Genomic DNA, 12,416 nt, shown 5'->3' with positions numbered 1-12,416 from the left:
AAGATTTGGGGCTTTCTGTAACAAGTTGGTATAGAAACATACACTCTAAATTCTCAGGAACAAGAACTGTAAAAGAGTGAAGCACACAGTTACTGGGCAGATCAAGTTTACATTTGAGAAATGCCTATTATAAGAAGAGATATAACAGTGTCTTAAGAGTATGCGTTTTAAACTTCAAGCTGCAAGACAGACCTTAGAGCAGTCAAATAACATGCATGAGGTCCTATGCATTATTTTCCGTAGGACAGAATAGAGCTTGTTATTTTAAGAGAAAAAATAAAGTATCACGCACTGTCATTCAATGGCAACATTTTATTATGAGGGGATATGCAGAAAAAAATACAGGGTAAGGCAAACTTCTTGTGAGCAAGTAGGAAGTTTGACATGACCCACACATTTAATGCTTTATTTTCTTATTTTCCTCTGTCTTTAACCTGCTGAACTTTTCTGTAAGCCATACTGAATACTAATGCTGCGTTTCAAACACTGTCAGCTGTGTGCATACCAGTCAAGTTGCCAGTGCTATTTAGTCTCACCTCTAGAAATAGTCTTACAGATACCTAAAAATTTGATTTAGGTACAAATTGCTAGGTAAATTACTCCCCTAAAAGTTGTCAATAAATCTTAGACTTTCCAAAACTAACCAGAGCTGTACTAGATTCACAATGCTCAAACTAGTCAACAGTTGTTCCACTGTTACCAGTGGAGATAAAACGCTTTTAGCTTAAGTTTTAAAATGGTCCTTACATCTCTTAGAACTTAGCGGTTAGTTAGGCTTTACATTAACTTCTGTTACGTACAGCTCAGTATTTCCTGATCCAGCAGCTATGCTCGGTGATCCTGATTTCTGTTTGAGGTAGACCTACTGTCTGAGGGGAAGCTGTGAGCAGAACTCGGTCTCATTTACCTTGCTGCAAGTGGAAGTGACCATCTAGGACATCCATGGACTTCTAGAGAGACTTAATTCTGAGAGCTAAACACACCGTGTCCTCACGGAAACAATTAATTTCTAAAAGATTGAGGAGGTTTTGTGAAGACTTCAGTTAAAGGTAAAGAGTTTCTGTGGCATGTTGTCCTTTCCTGCAGGTAACTCCACAGGGCTGGCCCCGCACACCGCGCTCTTCTCAAAGTCCTCTTCACAACATATATATGCGAATGTTACTATACACATCTACTCAATGTCTGTGCTAAACCTGTAATGTGCTAGATAAAAAATAAAAGGAGATTCTTAAAGGACTGGCATGATGCTTCCGTGTTGCTTAAGAGCCCTGCACGTCAACAGAGAAAGCCATTTATTTAGATTAAGAACACAGATCTTCACAGGATATTGACTGCTTAAACAAACTTCATTACTGCAGAACAAACAGAAGCCTCCCTAAAAGCCTGAAGGAAGTACTTTTGCCTTTTGACTAGCTCTCAAGGGCCCAACCAAGCTGTTTCACAGCATCAGGCCTAAACAGAACAGTTTGGACTACAGGTATATGTAAGTAGGACATTTCTTCACCTTTATCACACAAGTTTCCAAATTCAGCAAAAAGAAAAACGTTCTTACAGGAAAGACCTGTGAGAAAACACAATGCAGTCACCACTGAAGATTCTAAAACAAAACCAAATTCTTCAAACCAAAGCAGGATAGTTGAAAAACATAAATTCTTGTAAGTAGTGGAAGATGTGACTAACTGCCAAGTCAAACCCTCACCATTTCCTTAGTTTGACTAAGAAAGTGTCCTGAGTTTCCATTCCAGTCTTACTAACTCTGAACAAGCCTCCTGTTTAAACAGCCTAGTTAAATCAACACAGACGTATGACTAATTCCTCAGTTACTCTCTAATCCCCACTTCAAACTCCACCGACTTCCTTACACAAAGCAGGAAGAACAAAGTTCAATAAAATGAAATTACTAATTCCTGTACTTCCTGATAGTACATGAAAGAAGTATATTAATTGGTGTTCTTTAGGTTAAACGATCATCTGTCAATGGACAAAGAATAATTTTGCAGAAGTCACACTCCTGCAGTGAATCTTAGAGGGAAGACTGTTGCTAAATCCATGATTATTCAGAAACACGGTGTTTTCATGTAAACTGCACGTTCAGCAAGCATGTAAACAGTGTGCACATGAGTCTGGTATTTCCAGAGAGATTCTACAACCCTTGTGATGGAGCGAAGCAGTACTTAAGGAATAACAACTTGGAGAACACTAGGGGAGTCCCTTGGCTGTGCAACCACTACTTTGTGAGGAACTGATTTCTTCCTAGCATGTAAACCAGTGAGATGTTTCTGAGCAAGCAAACAAAAACCTCTGTTGATCACTGTGGTACCCAGCTGGGCAGCTGAACTCCACCGTAACTGCTCTCACTCCCCATCCTGAGAAGAGGGGAAGAAGAAAGTATGCTGGAGAGAAAAAACAAACAAACAAACAAACATACAAACAAACAAACAAAAAACATAGGTTGAGATAAGTATAATTTAATTCCTTTAATTAAATGTTCATTTGGACAGGAAGAGGAGAAGAAAAAAAAACCTGCATGGAAGCGCAGAGAGGAGAAAGGAAATTACTCTATTTCCCACCAAGGAGAGATGTTTGGCCATATCCCAGGAAGCAGGGCCTCAGTGAGTGTAGCGGTTTGGGAGGATGACTGTCTTCATAACAAGAGCTCCTCCCCCACTACTTCCCCAGCTTTTATTGCTGACCTGTGACACCACATGGCAAGGAATTTCCCTTTGGTTGGTTTAGGTCAGCTGCCCCGGCAATGTCCCCTCCCTGTCACTTGCCCACGCCAGCCTGCTGGCTCTTGGGGGCTTGGAAGGAGTCCTGATGCTGTGCCAGCACTCCGCAGCAAGAGACACAGCACTGGAGTGATATCAGTGCTGCTCCAGCTACGAGTGCAGAGCACAGCACTGCATGGAAAGTTAACGTCCCAGCTAGACCCAGCACCAGTATACAAACCCATGAGACAGTCAAGTAAAAGTAATTGAAGATGAATTTTGTTGAATTTAACATCTTTTGGAAGGCTATGTGGTTGATGTGTTTGGTGAGGCAAATGGAATTCCACACAACACAAATAAAAATGCTTCATTTACCTTCCATTCCTATTATTGCATCCTTGCAGGATGACGTAACACCATAGGATCACAGAACCATAGCATGGGTTGGGTTGGAAGCGACCTTCAAGCCCCCCCCAGTTCCAACCCCCCTGCCATGGGCAGGGACACCTCCCACCAGCCCAGGTTGCCCAAAGCCCCATCCAGCCTGACCTTGAACACCTCCAGGAATGGGGCATCCACAGCTTCTCTGGGCAGCCTGTGCCAGGGCCTCACCACCCTCTGAGGGAAGAATTTCTTCCTTATATCTAATCTAAGCCTACCCTTGTTTAGCTTAAAGCCATTTCCCCTTTCCTTCCTGACAGAGTCCCTCCCCAGCTTCTCTGTAGGCACTCTTTAGTTACTGGAGGACTGCAACGAGGCCTCCCCAGAGCCCTAAGCACATTAAGTGCAGTTTTGCAGAGCAAACTGCCAGCCAGAAGGGATAAACATTTATTCTCCTTGGCCTTCCATGTTCCATCTGGGACACAGAATGGTTCTTCATGACTGAGGAGAACTCTCTGACTTTGAGAACTTGCCTTTGTGTTATTTCAACCTTTTATTTCAACCTTTTATTTGCCTTTGTATTATTTCAACCTATTATTTCAATTATTTCAATTTTCAAGTGAATCAACAGTTATAACTCAAAAGTTATAATGCAATAGATGAAGAGAGCATTTGTATCAAGCCTTTTTTTCTTTAGGAAAATATGTCTCTGAAAAGCTGTAGTAAGACATAAAATAACGCCATAAAGTCGAGTTTGCAACAGGAAGAAGCTAAACACATTAAAGCACAGCTACACCTGCAGCTGCTGACGGAGAATGAAACGAGACCCAGTGGGTCTCGCATGCTCTCAGTGCATTGCACAAGAACATCCCAGCTGCAGCTGCTGCCCCAAAAGGCAGCGCAAGCTAAAAGGCTCCAGTCGTTAACATGCACAACAAACAGGATGTACACGTGTTGTTTTTTTTTATTATTTTTAAGAGTAGCTGTTTTCCCCAAACCTGTTTGCGAAATTTATTTCATGACTGAAGGCAGAAAGCTATTTATGCTCATACACTACTGTCACCTCCAACTAAAACGTATTTCAGAATAACCTTTGGAAACTCTCTTTATGTTAGGAACTGAGTAACAGTGGTTGTGCTTCTGTGAGAGCAGCTACGTGCTCCCTTTCACGCAGCCGAAAGGACAAAGCATCTGTCCCGAAACAGCGCCGATTTTTCATTTTTAGTCACCGCTGCGCCTGCAGAGCTGCCCAGTGGCTGCCTCAGTGCTCCCACCTGGCGCTGTCACGGTTGTAAGGGCTGCTCGAAGGGTTTGGAGCTCACACGTCCCCTTCAAGTGCTTCGTCTTTGCCGAGGTGCCTTCCCCCAGAAGCTCAGGAAAATGAGGATACACTTCCAGATACCTTGCCTGGTGCCTTCTGGGGGGATGCCAGCGCGGTATCCAGACTCCCCGCATCGCAGCTCGGAGCTGGGCTGGGACCCCGCGGTCCGTACCCTTGTTCACGCTGCCACCTGCTGGAAGCCGCGCGGCCCGGCGGCCTCTCGGCAGCTGCTGCGGCAAAAGCTCAAGGAAGACTGTAAAAAAAGCAAGACAGATGAAATAAAAAGATTTCCAGATACCTTAAAAGAGATGTCGATAACGGAAGAGGTATCTATAATGGAAGAAAGTTTTGAAGAGAAGAGAAGCCCTGCAGAGGAATCTGGCTTTCTATCCTGGCCTGTTTGCTTTTATCCTCTACTTGTTAACTCCACTTGTTAAAAACTAAGGAATCCTTTGGTTTTCACAGAGCTTCTCACTTTAAATATTTCAGAAAAGTTACTCAGTGATCAGGAACAGTCAGGAATAACCAGAACCCCTAAATCAGTGAGCAGTTACGGTCTTCCACACAACTATCGCACATTCTTGCTCCTCTCACTTGCTGTTTCAGCTTCACAGAGCAGCAGTGACTAAGGAGCAACCTCTGCTCCCTGTAACACGCCCTTCGCCTGCTCCCGGCAGTGCCCACGCCGCCGTCCCTGCCGCAGGGCTCTCCATCAGCTCCCAGCAACACCCCTCAGCATTGCATGTTCAAGGTCGGGTAACCCAGAGGAAGCTCCTGCAAACTCTTTTGTCAGCAGAACAAAAGGAATCTGCTGGTACAGAGCCATACCCGACCGCAGCCTGAGAGCACAGGATTTCCTCTGCAGGCACCGTGCTACTACAGGCAGCCTCTGCTGTTGCTCGCACTGCCATGGGGCTCGGGCTGGGGAACTCATCACGGCAGCCTCAGGATTTGGTGCAGCTGCTGTGAGAGTAAGAATGCGTCCCACGTGCAGCACTGCAGTACGAGAGCCACACTTGAAAAGCCTCAGGGAAAGGAAATAAAGCAGACTCTGAATCACTCACAGGCAGGGGACTCCAAGCCCTTCGCAGTGGGTACCAACCAGCATCAGCTCCAAGGGTCACTGGTAACTTGCTGTCCACTTGAAAAAAAGCACTTGGGTGGAACAAATAGGAGTATAAGAAAACCCAGAACACAAGCATGAGTACCTTGAGCAGAGACACCATCAAGTAAGAACTCTGTAACAGAGTTTCATTGCTTCAGACTCATAGTCATTAAATGTTTAGATGAATTTTGAATGCTGCTTATCTTTAAAACGGGGAAAAAAGTGATGCCAGAGAACATACCTGACAGGCAGATGAAACAAACACGAAAAGAGAATACCGCTGAATGAAAAAATCATCAGAATACTCTGGTAACTTGTTTCTAGCACCCACCTGGGAAAATATTCAACTCGCTTTGTTTTCATGTATTAAAAAAGCTCATGAGGGATTAAAAAAACCACAAAACTCAAAACAGGTAGCACTATTTCCTGTTCAGTCTCATTACACTGATTACCCCTCGTTTAGCTTTTACAGTACATTCTTCAAACACTTCTAAGGCTCCTTGTTACTGACAGCTGTTTGGATCAATTAATCTTCTCCAGGTATGTTTCCATCCCTGTCCATGCTCTGCAGATATGTATTTTGGAGCACATATTTTTATGTTACCAGATATTGCAAGGCTCAGACACCACAAATAGTATTTGACAGGTAGAAAGTAAAGCTAGGAAGTGCATTTCATAAGCTCTCAAACAACCACCCAAAATACATGTAGGATAATACAGTATTTCATATTCTGTAAGACAAAAAAAGAGCAAGACAATTTGTTTAACGTGTTCAGTTTTCAGTCATCATAAGCAGGATACTAACACTGCAATATGTCACTGACTTCTTTAACAGGTTGTTGAAGAAAGTTAACACTTTTGACAAAAGTAACCATACAAGTTAAGTTTTTCAAAATTCACGTGCCGCCTTTATTAGTATACTGACAATTGTGAAAGATGATCAGCAAGGAAGTTTACAAAGTCATAATGTCACTGACGTACGTTTTGTAGTTGGTGGTACAGACCTTCCAGAAACAAGACAGTCACCTTACTAGCAAAGATAAATGGTTAACCAAGCTGGAAAAACGTTTGCCTATCTAGTTTGCATAAAATTTTACAATTATTTTTTAAAAAGCTGCATATATCTTTTGGAAAAAATATTTCTCCCCTCCGCACAACTTGCTTATGTTGCTCCACTTTTAAAACTGGATGCTAGCTTCAGACTTGCAGGTTGTGTGTGAAGACAGATTTATTGTTACAGATGCAAAGCAGGTACATGCATTCCAGTTCCAAAATAAGCTGGCAGTTCAATTTGGCTTGACCTGTTTCTTTCTGTCCTGTATCTTTCACTTCAGAGTTGCAGTAGGGTAACGTGTCCATCCATGTCTGTCATAACCACAACTATTCGATGTTACAGTTACTCCTGATGTGGGATCATTTCTTTTTCTTCCCTTTCCCTTTCTTGCCTCCCTCTCCTTGCTGAAGACTTTGATCGCTACCTCCCATCTTCTGGGTTCTTGTTTTCAGTTTGGGAATGGTTTCTGCGGCATACAGCATGACTGATTTACCTGAAAATACAGAGAGAGATCATTGCATACACCTGCTGTGTTAACAGCATCCACATCATCTTCAGACAGAAACTTCAGTCCCATTTCAGATTTCTATCAAACACACTTCAGATTCAGGTTTCTGTTAAACTGGATATAAAGCCTAGGAGTTCAGTTTCCTTCCACTCTGTAGCTGGAAGTTTGGAAGGAACGTCTTTTTTTTTTTTTAATTTTATTTTTTAAGCACAGGAATCAGTCATGTCAGAAATCGCTATTACAGCAGACCAGAACTGGCACATCACCTGACAATATCCAAAGCATCTACATCCTTCCTGTATCTCTCTCCCCTCAACTCTTACTGGCCTAAAATACTTGGTACGAAATGACTAGGCAAACAGCTACAAGTGTTTTTACAAAGACACTACCATCTTCCTACTGTAATATGGTTTGATTTTTTTTCCTTCTGATTAACAGTGCTCTTCAGCTGCTCTCATTTTAGTATTCTTCTTACTCTTTCCTTAAGTTACCTGCTTCTTCAGATATGTATTTGCTTGCCTTTTACAACTTGATTCCTTGTCAAGAAAAATGCACAAGTCCAACTAACAAGAATAGCTCTTCAGGTAATTTCCAAGGAGCTGCTTCACGACATGCCCTTTTTTGTTAATTTTTGAAAACAGACAGTAGAAAACTGAACTGCACACTCAGTGTTGTGTTTTACCTATCTGGCACCTGTAATGATGCCTAACTGATGTATGCAGAGTAAGAAAAAGGGAATTGAGCCCTTTTAGTACCAAATCTTCTGTTTTGACTGTCAAGAAAAGAGTAAGCCAAAACTGAAAGGATGATTAATTCAATATAGTTATCACACAACACTCCACAAACTTCTTTTTGATTCAAGCGCTGAAGAAAGAGCACTATCAAAGACAACAGCATTTTTAAGAACTCCGCTCACTGCTCATACATGGACTTGATTTTGTTGACTTTCAGAGGTGAAGAGATTTAACGTAACATTCTAAAATTTGTTAACAGTAGAATTAATTAAACAAGCTGCTAACAAAACAAAGCCTTTCTGTTCTGCTAACAGGTAATGTGTCCAACCCAGATACTCTACTCACGTGTTGGGAACTGAGGTAAGCATGGGTTGCCATCATCTTGTTTGAGCTGAATTCGTACTCTACCCCTGTACTGCACATCGCGGTTCCACTCTCTGGGATACATCTTGTTTTTCTGTCACAGGGGAGGAGAAACTTGCTTAGGTATGAAGTAATGGACTCATTTTCTACAAAAATTGTCAGGCATCTGATATAAGTCACGGCACACTGGACTTCTGAGCAGATCCAACACAGACCTGTGGCTCTCCAGCCATGTCATCCCCCAAGCATTTGGCCGACAGTATTTTTAAATCAATAATCTCTTCAGAAAATGAAGTGTGAAAAGTTACCTCACTACAAACACAGACTCATTCCACTGGGAGAAAGTAACCAGCCAATAATGACCTTTCATTGCAAATTAAACTTTAAAATGCGTGTTTTTAGAGTTACACCTTGCAGAATTTCCTTTTATTCTACTTTACAAAGAACTTTTGAGATACTAAGATCATCTTTCCAGAATAGGTAACTAACAGAAATCTTTTTATAACCTGACATTAACTCAGAGATTCAAGTTATTCCTGCCTTGCACACAGTTTTCAAACATTTCCTTCATCATTATTACTCAAAAGCAATCAAATATCTCTATTGCTACTAACAAAAATTTCTCAGTTGCAGCTTATCCTGCCTGCAACAAAAACCAAAATGATAGGAGACACACACCGAGGCAGCTTTTTTAGATCGGTTTGTTTTTTGTTTGGGGGAGGTTTGTTTGTTTTACGTTACCTCTAGTAGCACATTGAATCCAACTGCTGCACACACATCTTGGATTTCTGTGGATGTGGGATTTTCAACAGCCTGTTGAAACAACGTACTACTGTTACACATCTTTCAGTGGTGCACTAACTACTTATACAGAAATAGTGGTTTCCCACTCTATACTTTACAGCTAGAAAAAGCAGATGGGCAAAGAGATGGCACTGCAAATAGTGACTTATCTACTGCCCTCCTACAGATTAGGGAACATCAAAAAGAATATATAAGATATCAGTAAAGCAAAGCAGATAAGACACAATTATTTAGGACATAGGAGAAGGTAACAGAATTGTCTAGGAAAAATAACAGAAATAATATCTATTATATTTATATAGAACCAAAAAAGACAAATTAATGACAGCACAACTATAGCAAAGACTGCAGATAAACATTTTTGTCTCTTTTAATGTAAACTTTTTAGGCCTGTGGCAGCAGATTCATCCCATAAACAGATCTTTGACTGGCAACGTATATGCTCAAGAATTATTTTCACTTTTTTTTTTTTAAACTGTTATCAGGAGAAAGAAAACAAAACACCACCAAAACTTCCTAGCAGTGAGAAAAACCATTTAAATTGCCAGCATTGCTTGTCAAAAATGCTATAAAGAGGGATGTGATCAAAACTATTTCTGTACAGATTGAAAACAACAGCAACTACCACATCTACATGCCACAGCATAGCCTAAGCTCATAGATAAGCTCTTATCTTTGACAGACAGCAGCAAAGAGGACAAAGCACAGAATACGGGCATGTTTTGATAAGCCAGTCACGAAGCACACAATCACAAGCTAAATATTCTTTTCCACATCACGCTCTAATTTGGCAAATCAATTCTGTAATGGATTGAGCATATTTGGTTTTCATTGCTTCACCTTCTTGCCAAGGGTGCTGCTCACATGAAAACAGATGTCTTAACCCAGAGCTCCTCTACGAACTCGACACGTTGACATTAGATTATTGTCAAACACACTGTAATTTCTAGTTATCAAGCTACTTGCCACGGGGGATAGGAAAGATCGACAGCTTTGAAATTTATTTTTGTTTTCCAATTCTTTGCTCACTACCGCACAGCAAAACAAAGCATCATATTTCCTTGCCGCCCCCAAAATTACTTTGTCTATAGGTATCCTTCTTCCTTCTGCTATTGTCTTCTTGTTGTTTAAATATGCTGGATAAATGCAGATAAATCTAGAAAAAAGAAAAAGAGAGAACAGGAAGTTTTAATTAAGTAACATTGACTCCTGACACTGTTTAAACATTATTTTCCTAGTAAAAAGAAAAGTTATTGCTAAAACACAGAAGTTTGCACAGCAGTTTCACTTATTTTTAATACGCTGCAATATCCCATTTCAGTTATTCAGTACGCTGCCTGACCATTTGGCAAAAAACCCGTTTGTGTGACACTACTTTTGGGGGCAGAGAGCGCACGCAAGGTGGGGATATCGGTTCTGAGAAGAAAAAAAGGGTTGTGTGGCATTGGAACGGGCTGCCCAGGGAAATGGTGGAGTCACCATCCCTGGAGGTCTTTAAAAGACGTTTAGATGTAGAGCTTAGGGATATGGTTTAGTGGGGACTGTTAGTGTTAGGTCAGAGGTTGGACTCGATGATCTTGAGGTCTCTTCCAACCTAGAAATTCTGTGATTCTGTGAAAAGGAGGCTGAAAAAACACGTTGTTTTGACCCATTTCTTAAAACCCAGAAAGCTAAGAGAAGAAAGCATGTCTCATACGTTCCCTTTTACTGAGAATTAATGGAAGTTCTCTCAAAGGGCTGTAGCACCCTTGTTGATGAGTAAGTTATAGGCAAAAATAAGGTTCACGCTTTTCCTATGTATTAATGCTAACTAGAGTTATATAACTTATAAGTTATGTAATTAAAAAAAATCATGCTTAGAGACTCGACTACGTTGAATTGAGCTTGTTTCGCGACATCCCATCCTGCCCAGCACTTACGGCGCCAGCGCCGCAGTCACGCTCCCCTGGGGCACACCGGAGCGCGGCCGAGGCCCTCAGGGAGCGGCCCAGCAACGACCCGGGCGGGACGAGACCACCGAGGCGGCGCCCGGGCCCACCACAGGCCGCCTGTAACGGCCGCGCTGTAACGGCCCTCACCGCGCCCCCCTCACCACGAGCCCCGGCCTCGCCCTGCCGCGGCCCTCCCGGCCCCGGAGGGCTCCGGTCACAACGCGAGGGGCGGTAACGAGGCCGCGCTGCCGCCCGCCCGCCCGCCATTACCTCTCCTTGTCCGACGGCGAGGCGGCGGCGGCGGCGGCCATAGTAACGGCCGGGCCTGCGCCGCTGCCCGCCCGGCACCGCCTCCTCGCGCCGCGAGGTCCCGCCCCCGCACGGCATCCCCGGGCCGCGATTGGGCGGCGGTGCTGTCTCTTCAAGCGTCTTGTCCAATCAGAGGGAGAGACGTGCACCCAGCGCCGGGCGCTGAGGGCTTGGCGGCGGGAGGAGCCAGCGCGGGGGGGGGCGGTGCACAAAATGGCGGCCGCGCCTCAGGGCGGGGCGGGGCGGGGCGGCAGCAGGGGGCGGATGATGCAGGCACAGCAGCACCGCCCCGATACCTCCCCGATGGGAGGCTGAGAGAAGTGTTCCACAAATAACTGAGCGTCTGTCCCTCCCTCTATTTTTCTGCTTTAGCAAAACGTACAGGTCTCCTAGAGGAAGTACTGGAGAGGAGAGTGCTGAGACACAGAATTTCTAGGTTGGAAGAGACCTCAAGATCATCGAGTCCAACCTCTGACCTAACACTAACAGTCCCCACTAAACCATATCCCTAAGCTCTACATCTAAACGGCTTTTAAAGACCTCCAGGGATGGTGACTCCACCACTTCCCTGGGCAGCCCGTTCCAGTGCCTCACAACCCTTTCAGTAAAGAAGTTCTTCCTAACATCTAACCTAAAACTCCCCTGGCGCAACTTAAGCCCATTCCCCCTCGTCCTGTCACCAGGCACGTGGGAGAACAGGCCAACCCTCACCTTGCTACGGCCTTCTTTAAGGTACTTATAAAGAGCGGTAAGGTTGCCCCTGAGCCTCTTTTTCTCCAGGCTGAACAAGCCCAGCTCCCTCAGCCGCTCCTCGTAGGACTTGTTCTCCAGGCCCCTCACCAGCTTCGTCGCCCTTCTGGACATAACACACGACAGGATGGCATGTGGCACCCATCAATGAGTTACTTGGTTTGTTCGGTGTTTTGGATGATGAACAGTTTTGTTGTCTTCTGTCTTTGCTCTCATGATGTCAGAAGTGAATAAGCCATACAAAGTACTGCAGGAAAGAAATATGAGCAGTGCAACTCTGTGGTCTCTGCAGTAGCAGCTTTCAAAAATCAGACTGCAGCTGTCCAGAAGCACGGCAGCTCTTCACAAACGTGATACAACAAGCTCAGCAGCTAAAAAAAAAAAAAAAAAAAAAAAAAAAGAAAGAAAGAAAAAGGTTATGCAGTTGTGAAGGAAGCTGTTGATCCAA

General features: G+C 43.5%; 1 protein-coding gene across 1 annotated transcript; it reads right to left on the bottom strand.

Moving 5' to 3' along the window:
• Nucleotides 1-6,395: 6,395 nt before the first annotated feature.
• SRP19 (signal recognition particle 19) lies at nt 6,396-11,312 on the bottom strand. Its single transcript, XM_068667190.1, has 5 exons — nt 11,180-11,312; nt 10,059-10,134; nt 8,916-8,987; nt 8,157-8,268; nt 6,396-7,062 (listed from the first exon to the last, which is right to left on the bottom strand). The coding sequence occupies exons 1-5, from the start codon at nt 11,218-11,220 to the stop codon at nt 6,929-6,931; spliced, it is 435 nt and encodes a 144-aa protein (XP_068523291.1). The 5' UTR covers nt 11,221-11,312; the 3' UTR covers nt 6,396-6,928.
• Between the last annotated feature and the right edge of the window lie 1,104 nt (nt 11,313-12,416).

This window comes from Anas acuta, chromosome Z, assembly GCF_963932015.1.
Source record: "Anas acuta chromosome Z, bAnaAcu1.1, whole genome shotgun sequence".
Classification (NCBI taxonomy): Eukaryota; Metazoa; Chordata; class Aves; order Anseriformes; family Anatidae; genus Anas; species Anas acuta.
This window is presented reverse-complemented; position numbering and strand designations above follow the sequence as displayed.